Genomic DNA, 24,702 nt, shown 5'->3' on the forward strand with positions numbered 1-24,702 from the left:
TTGTATAGGTATTCGAGCACGGAGAACGGGCGCAAGCGGTGTATCGGGGACGATATCGGAACGGGGCTTCCGGGCAAAGAAACATAAAGAAAGCGGGGGGCGCGCCTCCGGGACAAAACAGCTGACGCCATGGCTGCCGCCAACCTCGTTCCTCCACCTCCGCCACAACCTCCTCCCTGCTCCGTTTCCTATCCGCCTTTTCCTTCTTCTCTCTCCTCTTGTTTCTTTTTTCTCCGCTGCGCTTTCCTTCTTTTCCGCCGTCGTGCCGCCCGAGGGATTTAAAAACAATTCGGTAAATTGCATCCCGGTCCGGAGAGAAACAGAGAAATCGGGCTGAAAGAAGACTGGTTGGGTAGAGGTTAGTAGAATGGGGAACAGGATGTGGGAGGGTGGCGAGGAAGTTGCAGTCAGTATCGTCGTTGCACCGGCGTGATATCACCCCGGATCCTTTCTGCCACGAAAGTAATTAATGCCGGCAAAGATACGCGGGCTGAGCTAAATTCTTTCCACCCCCGCCTAACAACGTTCACGAAAGAACGGCCATCGTTAAAAATCCCGCGGCACTTTTTAGATCGGGGAAAACGGACGTGGAGGGATCCTTGTGAGTTCCGGCGCGCCACGATCAGGACCGAAGATAGCGGCGCGGAACATTGATAAAGTGTCCATACTATTTGTACTGGCGGCCTGTCGGAAATAAATAGCCTTCGAGGTTTTCTTCGTCCGCGCTACCCGGCGAAAAACTTGCTTCTCGTTGGTGGTAGTTAAAAATCGTCGAATTCCAACTGGCAAAATAATCCGGCAACCATTACGGAGCACGATCTATTTTCTATCCCGGTGACAACTCGAGACACAAAATGAGGTTCGCGTAGGAGAGCTGTTTCTGTTAGTTCCAATTTTCTGAAAAATATAAAAAATATAGGTCACGTAATAGATGTAGTAATTACATACAGAATTTCTTTACATGTATTTGCTATAATCGATGGTTAAAATGCTGGAGAATTCTCAAACGATTAGCTGCCACGATCTATTAATATTAAGATCTATTTTCATTATGCTACGACAAAGAAATGGCTCGAGCTGACGTAATTTTATTTCGTTGGGGCTTAAACGTTATTACGCGCGAATAAATGCACGAAAGCAGAGGCGAGGCGAATTGATTGGCGTCTGGGCCTAAGCCGAGCCGTAAGAATGCAGCGTCGGCGAGGCCTTTGTGTCTCGCGTTTTAACAAGCCACGGTGCATAAATTAATCCAGAAGCCCGATATCGTTTGATTCGCCGCTGTGCCGCCATGTCCGACCAAATGCACCCACCTCTCCCTCTATTTCTCCCTTTTCCTCTCTTCCCGTCTGTGTGGCTACGTATTTACCCTCCCTACCGATTATACTGCTTACCTGCCAATGCACGGTACACTTCGTATGTAATACCTCGCGTACGTGCATACACCTTATGCACCCGCTTCGATATACACTTTTTATGGCCGTCGTACCGTACTACTTCCAATGGTAGTCTTTCTCTTTCTTTTTCTTTGATGTTTCGGTCATCGTCCTCGCGAAACGCTGTTATTTTCACTATATGTCGCGTATAACTTTTGATACGAAATCGCCAAATTTAAAGTGAAAAAATGGCGGAAGATTACTAGGAAACTATTCAATGATAGACTTGTTGAAGGATTGGAATTGATAGATATCATGTAATGATCAAAAGTTATTTCTAAGTTTACTGGATGAAACTGAACGACATCAGAAGTTTATCCTTTCCGTATCCGTATAGAGCCTAGAAATAGAAATGGAAATTATGTCGCATTTTACAGAATCCTTTTGATAATGTCGGAATAGGTTTCCAAGGTTAAGTTTGTTTGGTTCTCGTTAAATATTCATTAGTATATTTGTTGCCATTGAAAAAAGTTTTTATTTATTCAACAATCGAAGAAAATGTTTTTATGGAGTTCTTTTAATATTCCTTCTTATTCATAGCCAACTCCTTTACTTCTTGCCTGCTTACCATACAGCACACCGTTCTATTGTCAACATGATTGAATATAGGAAATCTAAAAAGAATTCAATACACATAGCGTTTATTCGATTTTTTCAAGTTAATTGTCGCGCTCAATAATGCATTAATTCAAAAAGAAAAAATCTGTAGCTTACCCGCGAAATTGTCACAATTCCTCAATCTTCTTCTACCATTTGTACCCAAGTATTCATAAATTTCAATTAATTTAGCGAATTGAACACATATTCCCCGTATACGTAATCGCTGGCAACGAATAACGTGAGTGAGCCGTGTTAGTTCAGACAGCTGCCGATATGCGGCGCTTCGACTGGATCAGCGAGTAGTTACCCTAAGCCTCGCTAGTTGGCAGCACAGGCAAGGCGCGATTGGGTTGCATTACGTGTAGAAACGTGAAAAATTCGTTAATTATCTGAATAATTAGTGCGTAGTGTCGTTGATGGCCACTAGTTAATTAACCGACAATCGCGAAGAACTTGCGGACAGTTAGGATGACAGTCGGGATGAGACAACTTTCACAGATAGCTGTTATCTGCATGTAACGCAATGTAAGTATATACGTAAACACGCCATTCATGGAACATAGCACGTAGCAAGTCAAAATTTTACGATAAGCGTACGACGTTTCTACAGCGTCATTTTGCCGATCGGATAAATATCGACGCCGACGAGCTCGTAAAAACGCAACTAATAGAGCATAATCGTGTTTTATGTATTTTTATGGGCAATTCGTAATCGAATCCCTTGGGCGGTCTCGTCCCTACCATTCTGTACCCATAACCCCCCCGCCGCTTCTGAGCGGCTCTTCGTCATCGTTGCGCCGCTGCGCGGCCGATTGGTCGTCCCTTTGAAATATAAACACAGTGCATTTGCATGTTTTCCGGATTTAATTAGCTCCGATGCGATTATTAATTGCCACGGGAATGGTCGCACGTCGATACATCTACCTCGCCTCCCCCCTACCGCCTTGTATTTACAATTTTCGTTCGTAAATAACAAACCGTGGCGACGCCGCGGGTCGGATTTTAACGAGGGAATTAATAATTCGGCAGAAAGAGGGTGACGGGCGGAGAGTGGGAAGCGGGGAGCGGTGGTGGGGAGAGGACGTGGCAGGGCCGGAGAGGGAAGGCAACGGGGCGAATTCAAGCGAGCATACACAGGGAGAAAAGTAACGACCATAATCGCGTGGCTGGGGGTTTAATGGCGACGGATTGACCGCGTAGCAAGGTGGCCGCTGATAAGTCGAGTCAGTTGCAAATGGAGCTTTTCTGTGCGTTACTTCGGACGATCGTTAGCGGAGATCGAAGATACGGTTGGTTTCACAAGGGAACGTAATGGTTTGACGAAGAAAATTCGTTCAGAGCGTAAGGCACTGGATGTGTATATGCGGTTTATTTGTAATTTCAGATTTGACCTCCAACCGTGTTGCGTAATGTATAAATGTCGATCTACTTTTATTCCTTACATAATTCGTCTTTCTTTTTGGTTTATTTACATCACGAATTTTAAATTGCACTTTCGAATTTAAATCGTGTTTCTCTGAATTACAGTGACTACAAAAAGTATTTACAGAGTATTGTATTTATTGTAACGTTTATATACCAATTAATTGGTGTGTGTATATAACCAAGTACATATATTAAATCTCATATTGCCTAGTAATACTCATATGATTATGATAATGATATGTAACGGACGATAAAAAAATTCTTCGTTAAGGAAGGAAAGTGAAAGAAGCTAAGGAAAATGAAAATATGTACAAATATCTGTCATAGCCAGCGCGAGTGAAAGATATAGGAACGTTCATATTTACAAATAATTGTACGAGGATGTCCCGATTGTTCGATCAAAATTGTGTAATTTATGATAACTAAGTAACTGGAAAATCCAGTGATCCAGGATTTTGCGTCTTGGTCAGAGCAGAGTTGACGTGTTTTAGTTGTTCGCCCGTGCACGTCGAGCGGCGAGTAGTTTTGTTTTTTGGCTGTAATTCAAGTCGGTGTGCAGGGTCAGTCTACCGGGACCAGTGAGATAGTTTATCATCATTTAGTCCTCCCGACCTGCCGCAACATTTTAAATCTCTCCTATCTCGGCCGTGTGTCGCGCTGGCCGACGACATATGCTTCGCTACACGCGCGAGCACGTCAGCTTTCGAGCCTGTCCGCTCGAGGAAAGATTCTTCCTATCTCTCGCCTATCGTGAATTAGTTTTTGCACTCGAAACTTGTTTGGAAACATGGTTACGTCACGATAAAGATTTTTTAACGTCAACCAACTAACTAGAAAAAATAAAAATCAAAATCCCGTTTCTCTTAAAGGTTCTTTTTTTCTTTTTCATCTTTGTCTCTCCTCTTCTATCGAATAGTGCAAATCGAACAGTCGAACGAGCGATCAATATATGCTTCAGAGAGAAGAGAATGAAATCTTTCCTAAGAACAAGCAGGCATAAGAGCGTTTCATTTTAAAAATATCGAGGCTACTCTCGCGTCCATCTCAGATTCTCCCGCTCCGTTTCCACGTAACATTAATTCCAGAGCAAAAGCAAGAGGAAAGCGTCTCGACGATCGGTATATACACGAGATATAGAAGCGAACCGGTGCACCGAGTGGAGAAGGAGCGCGGTCCGGAGGGGGAGGAAATTGAGGGGTCTGGGAAAGGGGACGTCAAGCGCCGTCGATTCGCCCTGAATTTACGCTAAGTGCACCGCTGTTGCAGCGACGGGACCGGTAATTCGGAGAACGTGGTCCCGGGGTCCCGGGGGCGGGTCGTAGGTCGGCAGGCAGAGTGCCAGAAAGAGAGGAGTGAATCGTAGTCGGGAACAGGGCACACGGGTGGTGCGGTTTGCTCGGGCTTTGCGTCCTCCATCGTCCGATTTCCGACCTCCTCCACCTCCTCCCTCTCGACCTCCTCTTTCTCTCGCTGCGTTTCCACCTTCTGGCTGCACATGCACACAGATTCGGCATTGTAGCGCTAATTAAACCAGCGCGTGTCACGAGTCACGGGCTGACATCACTCCGTGATTCCTGACCACCTCCGACCGCCCAACCACCTACTACTACCTCGCCTCTACCTTCTGTGTTCCGTTCGGCCCCACGTTCTGCAGTTCCCTTCCGTCCCTTTCGGTCTTCTCCTCCTATCTCATTCTCTTTCTATCCTCCTCCCTCGTGTTCTCTGCTACTCCGTATTCATCCCTCTCTCCCTCCACCTCTCTACCGCGCCACGCCGCGACTGGCTTTTGGCTGCCATCGATCAAACGGCCTCCGCTGCGGGCTGCGTTTATAACTCGAACAATCGGACGTGAATACGGATAGGGAAGGCCGACGAGGATCCGTCGAGAATTTCCCTCGACCTGTTTTCTTCCGTCGACGCGACGATAATTCACCCTTTCGTTTGTTGTTTCAATGGAGGCTAGCGAATTCGACTTCGATCTTCTTCTCGTCTCGCGAATTCGGAATAGACACGGTCAAGATAGGTCTCCGCGGAGAACGTAAAAATAGCCGAATTTCGAGGTCCGAGGAATGAATGTACGTATGTATTTTGAAACGCAAGGGACACCTTCGCGAGGCATGACGAAGCGCTCCGTGGAAATTTTCCCAACAAATTCCAGGCTTCTTCTATTTGTGTACTCCCAGGAGCGAATCCTAAAAATGGATCTATGCTTTCGTCAGGGATAGCCTATTATTACGCTCCTTATTACGTTCCCTATTTTAAGACCAGCGTTTCTTCTTCAAATTCCACGGACTTTCGGTTTATTATGTCTGCTGACGTATTTCTCTCAACGAAATGCTTCGTCTGTCTTCGTTTCCATATCGATCTGGAAACTTTTCCCATGACATATAACAGCCATAGCGAATAACGATAATCGATTCAACGCTGTAGACTGATCGGAGCACTATTTAAAGGAACTAATAAACCACGTTTTGCAAGGTGCTTTTATTTCCGTTTGAGACCGTTTCATGGTGTTTAAAAATCCAGCTTACGGTTGTTCGAATCGGCTGGCAAAGGGTGACGGGGAACGCGACGACCGCGCTAAGTGGCAACGTAAATTCAAGCGTCCTGGAGGGAAAGAGTGTTAATTGTGGATTTGCGTTTTATGGAGGAAGTCGCGGAAGCGGAGTGTGTTCGCGAGTGGCCGCGCGCAGCACCGCAGCTTGGTGCTCTCACCTGTCTCCGTTGAGTTACGTTAACACCTTTGTTCGATGTTATCGTCGGTGACCAGGTTCCTTCGGACCCGTTTCCATTACGCGTTTAATGGTAATCGCGCGTTCGCGCGACACACCGTGGACCATAGCTGCGTTTGTCAGCCGCGCCTACGTGCGAGACCCCGATCTGTACGCGCCTACGTGTTCTCCGTGATCTGAAACGCGCGTTTTCTATCCCGGTCCCACTTCTCCTCAGCTTATCTTTATTCCTCTTAATAACGTCCACTCGATTCGGCGCGCGTGTCACGCTATCGCATCCCTATCAAACTCGTTTCGTTTTCGTCTCGCCGTCCGTTTATACCATCCCTTTATGACGATTGTCCATCTTGATGGTCTTGAGAGAATATCCAAATGTTGTGAATTGTTCTAAGGAGACTCATCAAATTATTTTTTTATTATTACGTACGGACTTTGTTAGTATATTGTTAGAAAGTGGTTTTATTAATAATATAATATTTAATAATATAATATTATTTTAATAACGCGGATTTACAAAGGAGAATGCTTATAGTTAATTCAGTATTCTCTTCATAGTTCACTCATAATATACAGATAGTACTTATCGTTAATTGAACACAGATCTGATGTAGGAGAGTCTAGAAGAGATCTATGTCGTTCTCTGTAGTTAAAATATTCTATCTAGCAATCCGTCACTTTCTACTAAGCTGATGTTTTATACCTGCTCTGTATTGTCTTTGTCCCTCTTCATTTTTTTTTATATTTATTTATGTTTTCGTAACAGACTGTGTAAATAGCTGTGCTTAAAAATTAAAAAACATGGGGAACTTGAAATATTTCTACATATCTTAAAAATGAGAAGACACTAGGTAAGGCATTTTAACTAAAGAGGGCAGTATATAAGTTTGAAAGAGAATGTGGACTTAGTTTCTCAGTAACCAACTGGCGAAAAACAGGAATTCGGAATTTGAAAGAGCAGTCACTCGCGAAAAACTAATAAGCAAAACGTACCGCTAAGATAGTTTTCAGATATTATGCGGCATTCGTGGGTCGTTGAAATCGCAAGTAATTGAATTAGCAGGTGACTGGAAATCGCGCGCGTTAGAAAGAAGGAAGCGCGAAGGGTAATCGTCTGTCCGGCTGTGGCGAGGGTGTGTTTGTCACGGTCAGGTGGAGAACGGCGGAGACGAAGAGCGGTAGCGTCGAGATAGTGAAAATCGCGCAGCATGCTGCTTAAAATTAATTACTATACTGGCCGGTCAGTGAAGTCGTCCGGCTTGTCCGACAGCCGGCCGTCCCGTAGCAGCGCAACCCACCGGCCATTACAAACTGCGTCCTGTTTATCAATTTGAATTCGAAAGACGAGCCGAGAGAAGACGAGTCCGCGGCCCCGCAACAAATTACGTTTATCGGGCGTCATTAATCACCCGGCGTCTCGAACATCTGCGAACGTCCCTCTCCTCTTTCTCTCTCTGTCTGTTTCTCCACCTACTCCGCCTCCAGCTTTGCCACCTCCCCCCGGGAGAGAAAGACACCGACTACGCGAAATGGAAAATACAAGCCGTGGTGCGCCTCTGGCGTCGTGGAAAATTCTGATCGCTTTATCGCTGTGATCTTCCATTCTATGCGAAGAACAACTCGATAACGGTGGAAGCTTGCTGGATTAGGAGTTATCGTGTATGTTCTTTCGTCTTCTTCCCCTTCACTCTGATTTATTCGAAGATACTTAATGGTTAGAGAAAAGATACTAACTACTCTACGTAATTTATCATAGTGCCATCGGTGACACGTGGTAAATGAAAAGTTCATTGGGTCTAGTGGGAAGAAGGGACACGAGGATTATAGATTCATTCAATTTGGCGCTACATATACTACAGGTGTTAAGTGTACTTCCTAGTCAAGTAGTTGAATTGTTATGAAATTTTCAATCTATTTATGAATACGAAAGGAATAAAGTTCTTTGTAATTAGCAATTGAATATATCTAATATTAAAGACTTAGAACTAAAGTTTCTCAGTTGAAAGTGTCTTCCGAGGTTGGATGCGCCTCAACAGATGTAAAGTTGTCACAATTTTAACACGACGAATTATTGAAAATTAATTATTATCTCGATATATTCACTGATTCATCTATGGATTATCCTTAAACGAAGAGTCTCGAGAGTACGGACAAGGAAGATCGAGGATAGCTATTCCAAATAAATTTCGTGCCGGTAGCACGTTGGTGGGTGGTATGGGCTGACATTAAGGTTAGATTGAAGTTACCGGAAGAAAGAGGAAAATGTAGAGGAACATGGTCACGGGAAGAGAAAGGCCGAAAGTGAAAGAGAAGAATAAAGAGAAACGGGCGAGGAGAGTTACAGGCGGCGGCAAGAGGAGAGCAGGTGCAAACTTGGCCTGTCAGGAAGTCGCTTACAGCTCGAGGACAAAAGCTTCCCGAGGGACTCGTGCACGCCTGGAAGCAAGACTAGGGACGAAGCTCGGTCTCGGATAGAGAAGATGCCAGCGTGGAAGAAGGTTGAAGGTGGCGCGAGCTGGGATGGGGCCAGCCTAACTGTGAAATAACAGGGTGGCCTCCTCAACCCTCGTTTCAAGAGGATGCGAGTCTCATACGTCACTTCCTTACGGAGAAAGAGGGCGGCGTCTCAGAGTGGAAGTAGGTTATATTGATTTATTTATATCGAGGACGCAACCTCAATACGATGGGGTTTTTGGGAATGTATCTATATCCGGCCTATAACCTCGTCTATGTTTTCTATGGTTGATGAATCCTGCCGTTACGTTATGCCCTTTTAGATGTTTATCTATACCGATCCTTAGGACGTTTCATCCACGTTTAATTCACATATACATTTAATATACAGTTGATAGCAAGCAATCGTAAGAACTGAAAAGACACTTATATGTTGCGTTTTATTTTCGCGCGATGCTGGTCGAAGATTAACGAACGGGTCAAGTAACCCTCAGCCAAGCGAGATTCCAAACGAATTACAAAACCGATGACAGACTACCGAATGGAGTAACACGATGCATGAGGCTGACTCATAAAAAGAGAGCAGAATTGTAATTGAGAATATCCGTGCGATTGGCCAGCGAAAAAGTTCAACGAACCATCCGCTGAAACTGGAAGCACGACACTCGTTAACGCAGATGAATCAGTGGCGGACAGCGGGGGACCCGATACCGATGAGAGATCCATGGACGCGCTGCTCGAATTACATTCCAATTTACAATCGTCGAGCGTATGATAGTCTGTAAAAATAAACCAGAACCGTAGTGAGAGACGCGCTCGCGCAGAACGTATCAGACTTCGGGTCCTGACTTTTCGTCTCCGGTTAAGACGGCGACAAAGATGAACAAGACGGTCGTCGAATCATCCACCTCTCCTCCAATTCGGCCCTCCTCGATTCCTGACTCTCCTTCCCTCCGATCTTTCTATCTCATTCACTCCGGGTTTCATCTGCTACACACGACTCGACCGCGTGGCATGACTGTCGCTACACGCGAACCCCGAAGTTAACCCGCAATTTAGCCGCACAGCGATCGTTCAAAAGAGACGTCTCACTTGATGCCACTTAACGAATCCCCCGCTCGGCCCGACTCGTGCTCCGTTTCCAGATGCGACGATTGCTCTCCTCAGAACACGGAATCGGCCGTGATTAAAGTTTCAGGGGCGGAATAATTCATGATGCGGTTCGAGCGCTTCAATGAATTCGAATCGTCGCTTTCGTGTGTCTGCCATGGACTTTCCCTCCGGATTCAATTATCAGCTCGTGACTATCTCGTCTATGAACGATTCGATTAATAGGACGAATTACATTTGCTGGTAAACTGTTAAAAAATTGATCGTTATCAAACGAGATGAATACCGGAAAATAGACAAATAGAATGGAATTCGTGGTATCCGTTTATAGAGCATCGCAGACATTCTCGGACGTCTTTGAAAATTCCCACGATAAATCACGGTTACAGAGTTGACGGGGTGACGCGTATGATTACACCCTGTCTCTTAGCGGCTATAAATTTCTTCACGGCCGCTTCACCTCCACTCTAGGATCCTACAGGTATTCCCGGAGTCCCGTTTCATCGACGACTTCGGGGATAACTGTGACGCACGGTCTGCCAGTGTTTAATGGGTCGACAACGCTGGCGACCGACTCCGAATAATCCTGATGTATCGTTTATTCGCTCGTTCCTCCTTCCAGCGTAGAAAGGCAGGATTCCATCGACGTGAAGCAGTCATTTTCGCTTTCTCCGAAGGATCTCGAGCTGGTCTCGACTTCGTTCCTTCTCGACCCATACTTCTACCTGCCTGAAGCGTCTTTCCTCCTATAATACCGTCCTCGTCTCTGTTATTCCAAAATATTATTTCACTCTCGTTTGTCACACGGATATATTCGAGAAATTCATTCGAATTCGTCTTTCGACGCACGTTGATCCGTGAGTTAGGCGTCATCGAATCTCTAATCTCCTCATCATTAACGTGAATCCAGCTGTCCCCCGAGCCAGGGATAATCATTACTTTCGAATCACTGGTTCGGCCCTGTCATTTGGCTAGGCTACAAATTAACACGACTAACCATAACCGTAACTTTGGGTTAAACGCACCTTCTCCTCGGGCCGTAGAATTAGAATCCCAGCTCCGTTTTTTACTCCGCTGAACCTTTTGAAAAGAGAGAGACTTTTACTTTTCGTAGTGGCACCTTAAATCACGGGTAAAATTCTATATTTTTCACGCAAGTTTTAGTTTTCCATCGCATTATCAGGAGCTGAAAGACAGTGCAGTCGGTTTGTTTAATTAGGTGTCATGGATAATAAAATGATTCGTTATTTTGGTCCGTGGTTCAGACACACGAAGGAGGACATCTAATATCGGCGCGCTTGGTCCACAGCTTCCGAAGCAATTTTCTGCTTTTCAAGAATATAATTTTCGCCGGGGGATGGTCGGCTATATTTCCGTAGATAAGACTATAGCTCCGGCGGATCCGGCGGCCGCCCGGGCGAGACCCTACTCTCTCGTGTGAAATTACTTCGCTCCGCGGCTTACTCTTATCCCCCGGTGCCACCCTTTCTTACCGTGTATCCTCATTCAGCTGGGATCTCCCTGGAAATAAAGTAGATACCTTTCCTATTTTCGCATCCGGAAAATTGCAATACCTTGGCTACGAAACTCGTTCTTGTCCGCCTTATAAATCAGTCTCGCGGCCTCCCGTTTGCCACGTTAATCGGTTCGTGATTCGATCATTTCTCCTTTCGTAGTTCCTGATTATTTTCGTCGTATGTATTTACGTTGCTGCTGAGTGCTTTGATTTATCATCGTACTCTCGATGTCACGAAGAAAAGAAAAAAAAAAGATATAAAAGAAGAATTTTTTCGAACACGCTATCGTCAACGTTGATATTAATCGACGATAATTTAATCGTGAAATACGAAATATCTCGCGTTTCGGTATCGCCAGTGCATCTGTCGTATCCGGCGCGACGTTACGAAGATTCGTTCGATACATTCCGGTAGGCGGTGAACCCGTTTGAGCGAGTACCGGCTCTTAACGCAACAAGCTCTCCTCGCGCGTTTATCTAATTATTATAATTGTGCGATTATTCTTGGTCGAACGAGCCGCGGCAGGGGTGAGATCGCATGCCGACCAGTGAAGCCGGGAAAAAGAAAGGAAAGAAGTAACGGGATATATATGGAGCAGCACGCGATAGAATCTCCCTGGTCGAAGTCGTGATCGTTCGCATCACGAATTCTTTGCGCCCTTTGTGTATCGAGACTCGGTGCATTCTTTCCACGCGCACATATTGCTCTCCGCCTTTTTACGTATCCGTGTAATAACTGTTCCTGTGTTGAATTTTTACTACAGAGCCACATTTATTTTTGTATCACCAAGAGGAACTCCTCTTTCGATGGTCGACAGAGTTTTTATGTTTCCCTATGTATTTGCAGGAATTTATGTGTTTCATTAAACTCTCGAACGGCGACTCTCTCGGTGATTCGACTCGTTTCTGATATCGTTCACACGATGCAAATTCGATTCGTACTCCGATCGGTGTTCGCTCACGGTCATCGATTACATGACCGTGCGGTTCTAATTCAGCGTTTTTAGAAAAGAACCGGTCGAGGGCGATTTTGTTTGATACCAGGTCATATTGAGAAGGCAGTGATTAACGGTGAATCGATTTTTTTCTTTGCTTCAGGTAAATGGTGTCCGCGTAGGGAATGGAGTTCGCCGCCGGACGCGCAACGAGCGGCGAGCGACGCGCGTCGTGGCGTTCTTTACTCTTCCGTCTTCCTCGGTAGCCCCGGTAAGTTTTACGAACTTCTCTCTTCTCACTTCTCTTCTGAAACTTTTCACCCTTCTCTAAATTGAATATCCCGGGCGAAATATGGGCCGGCCTGGTTTTCTTTGGTCGCGTACTCTCCGACGTTCTAGCCGAACTCTTGTGGAAATTTTCAGCCGCTCGTACGTTACCCTTAATTAAACGGGACTCTGGCTGTTTAACGTCCCCGTGGAGTACTAGCATTAATCGTCGCGATTAGGCTCGTGATTTCGCGCGTAGTATATTTATCAGGTACTCGTCGGGAATTTCCACTCTCTCATCGAAAGCTACTAGCCTGCACGATGTTTACGAGGAACCTGAAGAGTCTCGTTCTTAATCCTTCGAATAAATTTCCACGAAGGAAGCACCGAAGAGGAGACGAAGAAACAAGTGTAAAAAGGAACGAAACGGGAGCGAGAGTGTCTGAAATACGCATGCAGACACGGTGTGCAGTGAGGACGCGCGCGATATACGCGGCCGTCAGTGGGAGGAGCGCAATCGTTCGCGGCATAAACAAGTTTTAATCGTGCCTCGGGCATTCGCCGCGTTGAATAAATATTGATATCGGGTGACGCGACGGCCAATCAGAATCGGGGCTTATAAAGCAAGCCGCTTACACCTCCGCCTGTCTATCCATGCTGCGACGCGTACACACGCGCGCGCGCCCCTGTTCCATCTCGACGTGTTACAACATCGCTGCCTATCGACGATATACTCAGGCACGAAATATCCAGAGATAAAAAACGAAAAATATATTATATATGCTCTGAGACGCGAAAGAGGGGATTGATTTCTTGAATATTCCTCGTCTGTGTCTCGTTAGTCTCGTTTTGCTACCGGTGGGTCGCGATCGCAGTGGCGTGATGATGTCGAGCATCGATACCTATCGATGCCCGTCCAATTCTCGCGGAAACGATCGTCAAGCTGTCCATCTTCGATTTCTCCTTTAATTAAATTACGCGGCCGCCAAGGAGGACCTCGATAAGGGGACGTAAATCACTTTCAGCCGATAACTAATCGAACGATTCCAAACGAAAGACGTCCAGGCTCGTCGTGGAAGACAGGAGTATCGCGCATGCGCCCGCGAACACCGCCGCTTCCTCTTTATCTCGGGCCCTCTCTTCCTCTTCGTTCGAAGGAACGGAGAGAATATGAGCGAATGCCAGAGGTAGAGAGAAGCCTGGCGAGTTGGCGCGACGCGACGGGGAGAAACCCGGAGAGAGGGAATGAGAGAGACGGTATAAGAGATCCCGGGTGTGAGAACGGGAAGGAATCGACGATTGGTTTGGGGGAAAGGGACGTAGAATCTGGGAGGACGAAGAAGACAGACAGAGGGTAAGCGAAGGTGAAAGAGAGAGGTCCACGAGGCGTCTCCATGGCAACGAGGCGAGGCGGGAATGCGACGGTAACCATGGCAGCCGCGGGTTCCTCTCTCGGACCGACCTGTCTGTCCCTCTTTCTGGTCCCTCTTCCTCTTCGTTCGCCTCTCTCATATGGACCTCTTCCTTCCGCCCACGGACTGAGCCACGAGCACACCGACGGATCCGCAAAGAGAGAAGGTGGAGCAGTGGACGCGGGATCTGCGCTCTCGAGAAAGCTTCTGGCTTCTTCGTTTTGCTCTTTTCGCGATCTTTTCTTCTATACGACGACAATTGCGATAGCAATAGCACCGTTTTATCGTGCCGGTTAAACCCAGATATCGACGCGATGGATAAATATGCGAAGTAGCAGAGGCCGATCGAGGTTTAATTGTAATTGCGGTGTAGAGCGCGGAACTTTGAAATACTTTGAATACATGTAGGGGACTTTGATAGACAGCTGGTAGAGAACGTTAAGCAAAAAGGGGGGTAAATAATGGTGTAGCTCATCGGTAATCAAACAAACTAGTAGAAGAAAGAACGATAGGTATATATATTTAGTTTATCGTGTTTGCTGTACAATCGGACGAGTTCCATACTTCGACACCTTCTTAGTCGATTGATGAAAGTATACAAAGGTTTAGAATTATTATTGCGCGTTTTCTCTTCGTCCATTGAGTTTCGTACGGTATCCATTCGTTAAAACGTCAGCCTGTTCCGCGGCGGTGCGTTAATATTGTCATTTAAAAAGCGCTACGGGAGCCGCATTAATTAATCGAAATACGGAAACGGGGGATAAATTTTATCTCGGCCGCGCAGCTCGACTGTTAATAATGAATCGTTAATGCTAATTTTTGATTTATGCGTTCATAATCTTTCCCCCCGACGCGTCTCTCTGCGGCTAGATCGCACTGGGCCGCGCACGTTTTTGAATGCAACCGATATCGGTGACTGAATTAAACGACCGGCCGGAAGCGTGGGATAAATTTTGTTGCAGGATGCACCGGTTATTAATAATGACTATTTCCTAGCAGCTCGTTAATAGAACCGCAGCAACGATTGCAATTTACGCGTCCCATCCCGCACTCGGTTGCATGAAATTTTCGAATCGCTGTTTCCACCCCTCGTAATTTCAAATCGACTCTTTTGTAGCGTTCAAGCTGTAAATTTCTCAGAATCGCAGTGGCGTGGTAAAACGTAGTTGAAGCTAATGGAAAAGTTCTCGGTAAATTCGCGAAAGTCTCGCTAGACACTTTGAATTTCTACTCTTGAAGACGAACGTGGACGACCGTTGAAACAGCGTGATGGCGGTGCGTGTGAGCGTTCAAGCGCACGTAGTTTAGAAGCTATCGACATTCTTCGACACGAAAACGTGGTTCGCCGTTTAACCAGCCGCGTGAAAGATCCCAGTCGTAGACCAACTTCGCAAGGCTAATTATGTATGACTGCCGAGAAATCGCGGGATTCCAAGCGTCACTTAACTCTCGATACGTCGACCCTTCCGCGCACGAGAATCGAGTTTCCGCATCGACGACAGCGTTACCGCGTCTGCATTATCCCCGATTATATATTTTTACCGCCTGATTCATTACGGGCCGGACCGTTCGCTCTGTGGTCTCTGCTCGATGTCCACTGTTATTTTCAGTTTCGTAAAATTACAGCTCGCCTTCAAATGTAACTATTTTCGCTCGTTCAATCCAGTCGACGATAACGTTTGCAACGTGTTCTTAATTTTCGTTAGTACCGTCGACCGAGCCAACAGGGATTAGCGCACGGAAACAGCGACAAACTTGTTTCGCGACCTCATTCTAATTTGTTCTCTACTCCTTCGTCACGCGTTTCGCAGATTTTTCGTTAAGATATCTGACGTCAATCGTGTGTACTTTGTTTATCTTGATGAGGATAGAGACTTTTCAACGGACAATAACGTTCGAAACATCTGGAGAAAATAGATCGGTCTCTACATTTCAACGAAAGACACGAGGTTACATGAATCCTCTTCTTTTTTCTTTCGTTCGTTCGTCAAACGAGAAAACTTTATCACTCCGCTTTGGTTACTCGAAGTGGGTCGCGCCTGTCGCTGACAAATTTAAGAGACGTTTAAATTTTCCTTCGTTCCGAAATAAATACGGCCGAGAAAGAAACGGCCTCAGTTTCGCCCCACTCGGCGGGATTTCAGTGTCGGCGAACAACCAGGGTGCGGGCGAATAAATTACTACGCGGTCGTGTTTGTCAAATTCGTTGAAGTTCCGTCGAAAAGCTACTTGACCGCTCATTCACGGGAGATCTCGTTACTGTCCTAGCGGGTGTGTTGGGGGTTGGTCGAGAGGTATAAGGGACTCGAGGCAGGGGTGGTCAGAGAAGAAGAGTGAGTCGGGACGGAATTTTCTCTGTTTGGTTTTTCGTGGATCGCATATCAACCCCGTCGGCACCCCTTTGCCCGCCTCGCAGGAACGGTGCTCTAGGCTAACCCTCTCCTCCTTCGCCACCCTCGGTCCACACTGGTGCAATGGTACACGACATGGCTCCCTTTTCCGCCGAGTGTAACGTAATGTAAGGGTTGCGCCCGCGTCGACGGTGTTTTGGGGTGAGAGAGTTTAAAACCCCTCGGGGCTTGAGGTCCAGGCCGGTTAGATTTATCGGATGTTTTGGTTGGCGGCCATTGTTAGCCGCCCTCTCTCCACTCTCTTTTCCTCTTTTAACCTTCTCTGCGGCCAGTGGCGTAGTCGATTCAATAGCAAGTCGTTTTTTCGTCTTTTTCCTGGGGCACTCGAAGGCCCATCGAACGCGACCGGATATCGAGATTTTGCCTCGGTAATAACGCTAAGAACGTACCGCTGTTTCGTGTTTGTCTTGCAGTGGAAACGCAACATATATTCCCTGTTTTTTCCGACTCTATTTGGTGGTTCTCGAGTCATTTTCGTAGCGTACGGAATACTTTAACGAAGATGAAATTTATCGTCTATACGTATATCCAGTTCGTTGATAGATATCGAAGTTACGCTATTGTACCGCGCTTCATGCGCAAACAGTCGTTCCAGTAGGATTTCTCGGTAACGCCAATCTCCAGCAACCCCTCCGCTATTCCGCAGCACGGTGGTTTGAACGATGTTCGAGCTCACGGTTCGCGACCCTTCGCTCCAACCCTCGTAACCGCACTTCTCTTTGCCCATTCTAACCGGTACATCGCGATTCGCCCGAGAAAACCGTGGAACACTGTCTCGCTCGGTGATCGATGCGGTCTTATAATTAGCTCGCCTTAAAAGCGAGCTTCCACCGTTCTAATTGCAGACTCGAACTCTCTTTGTATTACCACTACGTTGCTTAAACGGTGTGTCCGTGAGATCTGCCAGAAACCAGCTTGAATTTCTCCATCTGTCGATGCGTTGCCGATGAACGATTGAAACGTTCGGCGTGGAAACATCGTTCCGTCATTGCGAATTCATCATCCTGGTCAGAGTTTTCGCGGAAAGGAGTTAGCAAGGAGCGGGTTCGTACAATAGCCGAGAATCAGGCTTCGCGAAGAAACGACGGAGGACAGAGAGAAGGCAGGGTTTCTCTGGCGAGGCCGCACAGGGCCACCTCGTGTTCTTCGATTAGCAGGAGACCGACCCGACCATGACCTCTCTCCTCTCCTTTCCTCGTCCGCTGCGTACCATGCCATAGGTGGAGAAGATTCTCCGGCTCTTTCATTCTCTCTCCGTTCCCTTTCCGTTTCTCTCGTGCTCCATCTCGCGGCACTGATTGGACGATCCATCACCGGCGCTCCTCTCTCTCCAGCCTTCGTCTCCGCGTTCCTCCCTCTCCTTCTACCCCTTGTCTCTCTTGCCCCTTACTCTCCAGTTTCCTCTGGAACCATTCTTACGGAGGAACCGGACACACGTTCACGTGCGTATGTACGCTCGTATATATATACCTACATAGGTGAATACATAAGCTTACGAGAGGTATTCAGGGAGTACGGCGTCTCTGTATATGAGAATCGCGCGGACCAATGTATTTCAGCTGTATTTCAGTTTTTCGAATTTCTTTCGTTGAAATAAAATATCTCGCGTATAAATGGATTTCTTAGAAGAATCTCAAGGATCTTCCCTTTCCTATAGATTTATCCTCTATGGTTTCGTCAGAACATCATACGGAAGAAGTTTAGAAACGATAATTGGGTCATTTACAAGTGCGATGCATCGCAACGCATGCATTGACGCGTGCACGTAGCACTCGCGTACTTACACGCAGTCACTCAGCAACAGGAACACAGGCGACTCGCATACCGGCGACCATCGCCTAGAGGGGCGGCCATTCTTGCGAAAGGGTGGGAGGGTAATTGGTTCCCATGGAGGCAGAAAACGCCTCGCTCGAAAACGTCCCGTCGAAACTGCACGACGAACTCGGCCGTGACGCGGATCTCAAAGTAGGAGGAACTTTGAACAAGGCGAAACACGAGAGGAGGGGAACTTATTACGAACGATGAAAATTTCCGTGTACCGTATGGAATTTTTCTGTGTACGAATCGTATTGTAACGAAACGAATCCGCCGTCATTATCTTCTCAATGAAATATCGTCGTTCCGTTGCGATACACCCTGTATAACGGAGGAGTTATGGTCGTCGGAGTATCAGAAAGAAAGGTGAAACGGTAGAAGGATTAAAGACACAGGGAATGGAGATAGGCGACCGGTGGCAGCGGGTGGAAATAGCGGATCGGTGGACGTTGGAACAATCGAGGCGTCACGTGACGATACGGCAAGTTAAAAGGGAAAAAGAACAGGCAGGGAAAGGAAGTAAGGAGACGAAGAAGGAAGGCGACAGCCCGATAAACGTGATACACGTCGCGGGATATACACAGGCGTGCCGCTATCCACGGTCCGTATTCATTAGTTCCTTACTCAAAGGCACGGAAATAGTTCCGGAGTTGCGGGAGGCACAAAGCACAAAGCTCTGTCGCAGAACAATGAGAGATAGCGGGGAGTGAGAAAGGAGCGAGAGGTGGAGTCATACATAACAGTGATAGTCGCGAGAGAGTAAGAGAGGAGGAGAAGAAAGAGAAGAGAAACGGAGAGGGAGAACTGCAGATTTCATGAAGTCGAAGATAGGCACAATGGTTTAGCTGGTGAGAGTGCACCATTTCTCTCTCTTTCTCCGTCCACCTTCTCTTCCCTCCCTCCTTCTCTGTTCTTCCTTTTGCTATCTACCTTGTTTCTTCTGTTCATCTCCGAGCAATATTCATATGTGTTGAATATATTAATGCGCCGAGATATATGTAAAGCGTGTGTGACTGGGATTCGCGCGACTCCGCTCTCGCTTCGGCGGCTGGGCCGCAGTGCAATATTAGTGAAATGTGTCTCAGAGCGTGCCCATATGCGACTCCGATATTAAACAGCAGCCGTCGTTGCATCTGCGTTTCCCGTCTACTCCGTACGTGTTTCCAACTATCGCGTAGCAGACTCCCGCGCGGCCTCTCCGAATTTCGCCTCTTCCTTTCACTGTCGTTATCGACTGCCTCACGGCGTCTTTATTCTCACTTCAGCGTCGAGCAACGCGTGTAGCGCCTCACGGTCATGCGATATTTTCCGAAATATGAAAATCCAAGCGACCATGGTCCTTCATTGAAATGCAAAACGTGTCTGCGTACCGTCTGGAAATAATGATTATGTGGGTTACTTATTATTTCCCACATTTTTCCTAGAGCAGATCATATTTTTCGTCGGAAAATTACGTTTCTCACGTAGAACGTATTCCTAGTGTCGTTCATCAATCGTTGCCGTTAGTCCAGCGTTTTAGAAGCTTTTCAGGGCAGACGTGCTCTATTTCGTCCACCTCGAGAGATGTGCTCGAGCACATTGGCGAGTACGCGCGCCAAAGGACAAAGGAAACACGGCGGAATAATTAAAACGCGGAATTTACGAAAGGACGGAGGCAGCGAGTCTGCCGGCTGCATCATCGGGGGACAAAGAAGCGAGAGGACAGAGAGCAGGACAGGGAGAGAAGAACACGCCAGGAAAATATACACGGAGAAGCGAAGAGACAAAAAAAGAAGGGAGAAGAGGAAAAGAAAAAAAAACGTGGAAGAGACGAATATAGCTTGAAAGTGTGCTAGTGGAGGGTGAGTCGAAGCTATATGGAATAGAGAAAGGTAGGAGGGAAGGGTGGTTTCTCGATGTAGCACGGTACGGCACCGTACAATCGGTGGTACCGGCACATGGGCACACGCCGACTTGCTCTCCCTCTCTTCCCATCCTTCTCTCCACATCTCCCTCTCTTACCCCTTCGTCTTCTCTCCGCTTTGCTCTCTTTCTCTTTCTCTGCCTCCACCTCCACATCCACATCCACCTCGAACGTGCCCCTGCACGGAGTTCTCCCAACCTACGGCCCAGCCCCGGCAGCAGCAGCAGCAGCACCCAACCCAGACCCTGGGGCTGTCAAACGCAGGCCGAATCTTCTTCTGCTCGTGACAGCCTGGAAATGAAGAGAGTGCCCCCGCGTGGCGTATCCTACCCGCTTTCCTATGTACGTTAACGCGCGTCCTAGGAATGTACGTTCTGTTCTCACACGCGTGTCCACGTTATCCCTTTAACGTGTACGTGGACCAGGGGCCTGTGTGACGAGCACGAGTTCAACGGAGGTCGGTGCTCCTGTCTCCGTCTCTTTCATTTTGTCCGGTTCTTTCATTACCCCCACCCCTGCCCCCCTTTTAATTTTGTCTGCGTCTGGATAGATTCATTTTTTTTCTCGCTAATTCGTCCGTAATTGTTCTCTCTGTCGATGGGAGTTCACAAAATTGCTCGACAAAGGTGGATCGGCTTTTTCTCCATTTTTTTCTCTCATTTTCTGCCCTTCCTGTCTTGTTCGAAGGGCCGAAGGGAAGGGAATTATAATCCGACTCTCTCGTTGGCGTATACTCGAACGATTTTATGCTTTTTCCCGACGGTGACACGACGGAGGCTTTCGAACGATTCATAAGCCCACGACTGTGCGTAACCCCTTTTATTACGAATTGCAACTTGCACTTTTTAACAGATTTCAGACTGGACGAAACTTGTAATACTTTCGTAGGATACTTTAAAGGATGACTAAAGAGGCGGAAGGGGTTCGTACCCACTGATTACGAAGCGCTTTTCGAGCGCGATCATTAGCGCAATTATTATTGTGTAGGAGCACAATGCGCGCACCGGCTTCGTCGACTACAATGGGCGCTGAAGGTGAAGAGGCGAAGGATGGAGAGAGCGCGTGCAGATGGAACGGACTGGAAACAACGGAGTCGGTAAATTCTTGAGACTTCGCGCGAAAATAGAACGAAACTTGGCGTAACCTTTCAAGAAAGGAGCACTTGGCAGTTTGACAGCCGATACCCGGATAATTAACGAGTTGGTCCGCTTTTAAAAACTATAAAAGTCACCGATAAACTTCATAGTGTTCAATGGGTATCCTATTACGCGAGGAACAGTATCGTTACGTTAACGTCTACGCCTTTGCAATACACGATAGACGATTGCAAAGGAATTCCTAGCGTATCCTTCAAACGTTAGGCACCAGACAGGAACAACGTTTTCAAGAAGTAAGTGCCAGCAGGTACCTTTAACGTGTATACAACCCGACCTTTGCCGCTCGGCACTACGAGCATAGCGACCGCATCGAATAGTCATTCGAGTCCCTTTTCGACGTTAGCTTAAAGTATGTTCGATGTTCATTGCTAAAAGGATATGGTGGAAGAGAAGGTATATCTATTAGAACGTAGCCGAACGGCACTTGATGCGTTTACATCGTCGTACAAGAGGTACTTCGCATATACCTCGGCAGATATTACCAGTACGTTCACCGTGTTATTACGGCGTTACATTCCATCGTACAAGGAATCCGTCGCGTTCGATCCACGAGTACAATGATCCTCGTTGTTCTCGCTTTTTTCTCCTTTTTCGTAGCGGGGCCGTCAGAACTTGGTCGGGCTTTCGAGAAACACGCCGAAGAAACTCACAGGGACACACGCTACGATCCCTGTTCCCTTCTTTCGAGCGGTGACACTCCTTGAAAAGATATTATCGACGATCATCGCTCCTTTTGCGAAATAACGGTACATGGAACTCGTCCATTTTCCATCCGTTTTATTATTGTTTTACTACATGCTCCGGTATATCGCCGTACGAGAGCGTGTACGCAACCACGATGCCTCGCCCACATCGATAAATCGAATTTCTTATTAGAAATGGCGTGCACGGGGTGGGGGAGGATCGATCGTAATTTGCAATTCGATACAGGTGAGTCAAGCCACCTTTTCCAAGCCTTCGTCCCTTTTTTCCCTCCTTTCATCTTTTATCGTTACACACGCGGTGCGCTGTGTTTTACCCTCTTCTTTTTCCCTTTACCGTGGATTCTCTCATTCCTCTATAATTGAGACAACTAACTCTCGATCTTCTCTTCTTCATCCCCGTCGAACGAGGAACGTTCTACGAGGAAAGAGGTGAGAGCACAAATTATTATGCCGGGCCAGATGGGTCTCTTTCTTCTCTCCTTATCTGTTCGCCGACGTGTTTCTCACCCCGCCCTATTAGTTGCCCGTGTCTCGAGAATCCATACGGTCGACCGGTGCCCGTTTTTTCTTGCGGTCCCCGTGGCTCGTTTCTCGGGCTTGCGACACGCTCGTCGCGCGGCGACCAGAGGTTCAACCGGGGTCTCCTCCACGTGAAATACTGCGACTCGATTTCAACACCTCGCCGTCGTTAATTAGCCGAGCCACTCGACTTTTATTCCGGCAGCATCCTCGCCGTTTAATTACAACCGGCGTCTCTGCAACGCCGGGGCCAGGGAGGGATAGGAAAGGGGGGGGGGTGAAAAGAAGGTTGAGCGCGTGTGCTACACGTTCTGCCGCTACCTGCCGGACGTGACACACGGAGCCTCGCGACTAACACGCGCTCCCACCACGTATCGACTAGTATCGCCGCTATCAGTGCCACGTATACGCGGCTCGCTCGCTGCCAGACCAGTTTTGTTCCACGTCGCCTTGCTCGATCTGCTGCGAGATTCGGTAATGAGCTTGTGCCTCGACCGAGTCCGACTTTCTTCGTTCTCCGTCTACCTGACTTTTATGTCGTCGATTGGAATTTCACCACATAGACATTCTTTTTCCTAATTTGAAACTTAATTCGAAAATCGACTCCATAAATTCTGACAACAGTTCGAGGGCTGAGAGATACTCCTCCATACGTGTGTTGTTCGGAGCGTGTAGCAAGCAATCGGGTAGGCTCTCACGATTTCTCGCCACGCTACATCCAAACACCGTCCACCCCAACGAAAGAGAGTAATCGCTTCTCTGTTTGTTTGTTGTTCTGGTTTAATTCTTTCGCAAAGCCGTACCACGAAGGGGTCCGCGGTATAGGTCAATGGGAAACTAATTGTCGGCGTTTGGAGGGTGCGCATGCATGGCCGGGGGGGACTTTCCGCTGCTGCTTGGAGGGTCGATTCGAGGGTGGTTGAGAAGTCCAAGCACTCGACGAGAGCACGGACGTGGAGAAGCCGGAGCTGGACGATGAGACTAGACGGAGTAGAAGGGCGAATGAGAACGCTCGACTGGAGTGCTCCGACAAACGGATTGCCACGACAAGAGAAACAATGCGATTCCGCTTTCTCCTCCTCCTCCTCCTCCTCCTTCTCCTCTTCTCCCTCTGCATCCCTGACAGAGAACCGTAACCCGTCCCTGTTCTCTTGTTCGTGTAACACGCTTCTACGTGGCACTTTGGCATCGTGTATCGAGGAGAGCCTCGTTCGATCTCGAAACACGAAATCCCTGCGATTTTATATCGATGAGGCTAGCCGGCCGCCGATAAAGATGCCAATATCGATGAAATAGTACAGCGTTCTATGCATTAAGGGAATCCAGAAAATCGGGGGCGTGGTAATGGAAGACAGCTACCATCTGGAGCACCGTGTGCATATTTATATTCGCGGACGTTGTTGCGTTGTAGGCGGCGTAAAAAATTCTCAAAATTGCACGGTCCTCGCCGGAGGCCACCACTTACCGGCGTTCTTTAGGTCTCTTGGCCGCGCAACATGTAAAGTACCGATATTATGTATTTATTATAATGCGATCCAGGCTCCGGCCGATCGAGAGCGGCTGCGTTGTTCCATCGGGTCCTCGCCAGAGAGAGGCGAGGAGGCACGGGGCAGCAGGGATAATCAATTTATCACTGCAGGTGCCTCCGCGCATTTACATACACGAGGACGACGGAGAAGTCGTCGTTACCTTGCCGTCGCTCTTTTCGCATTCTCTGCGCAGTTATTCGCGCCGGTACAAATTGCCGCGCTGAAACTCGATGCAAATTCCCCTTCGATCGCTTTACATGGTCGATCATCTCGCGACGCGATACCGGGAAAAGTACTGGGTACACGCCAGTGCGTTTTTCGATACAGCTGAATATTCATTTCGCGGCCTGCAAGCCTTCGTGTAGCTCTGTTGTCGTGCATCGGTTAACTTCCAGCAATTTTCTACGATTTCGTCCCTCATTTCGTGTAATCGGTCGATCGAAATGTGTTTCTTTAAAGATACACGACCTCGAGATGCCGAGTAAAATAGCAAGGTAATGACCTTGCCTGTTCAGAATCGGAACGTTTATAAATTCGTCGCTTTCATTAATCACGAGAAAGACAAGGGTCGCGGCACCGAAATAGCTTTTATGTAATCGTTCTTACGGAACGTTGACACGCCAAGGATCAACGTCCTGGATGGAAGATCCCATCCAATAGTTTCTCCAGCATCTCGGTATAGTTAACCAAACGGTTAGATATATGGCACTATCGCTGATATTTCGCAACCGCCAGGCTTGCGGGAAGTGTCTGTCGAAGGTCGTCTGGATCTACTTCATCTTT

The 24,702-nt window shown here is 47.4% G+C and overlaps 1 protein-coding gene across 4 annotated transcripts in view; it reads left to right on the forward strand.

The window, feature by feature from the left end:
- The window catches only part of LOC117236609 (homeobox protein homothorax), a 503,579-nt gene that overhangs the window by 260,999 nt on the left and 217,878 nt on the right, over positions 1-24,702 (forward strand). For 3 of the 4 annotated variants that reach the window (XM_033499701.1, XM_033499700.1, XM_033499702.1), the window contains one exon: positions 12,366-12,473. The exons of the other annotated variant lie outside the window; for it this stretch is intronic. In XM_033499701.1, coding sequence (XP_033355592.1) covers positions 12,366-12,473 — 108 coding nt within the window. The remainder of the gene's footprint in view (positions 1-12,365; positions 12,474-24,702) is intronic. 4 annotated transcript variants of the gene reach the window in all.

The sequence above is a fragment of the Bombus vosnesenskii genome, unplaced genomic scaffold (genome assembly GCF_011952255.1).
Source record: "Bombus vosnesenskii isolate JDL3184/JDL3185 unplaced genomic scaffold, Bvos_JDL3184-5_v1.1 scf7180000013351, whole genome shotgun sequence".
Lineage (NCBI taxonomy): Eukaryota > Metazoa > Arthropoda > Insecta > Hymenoptera > Apidae > Bombus > Bombus vosnesenskii.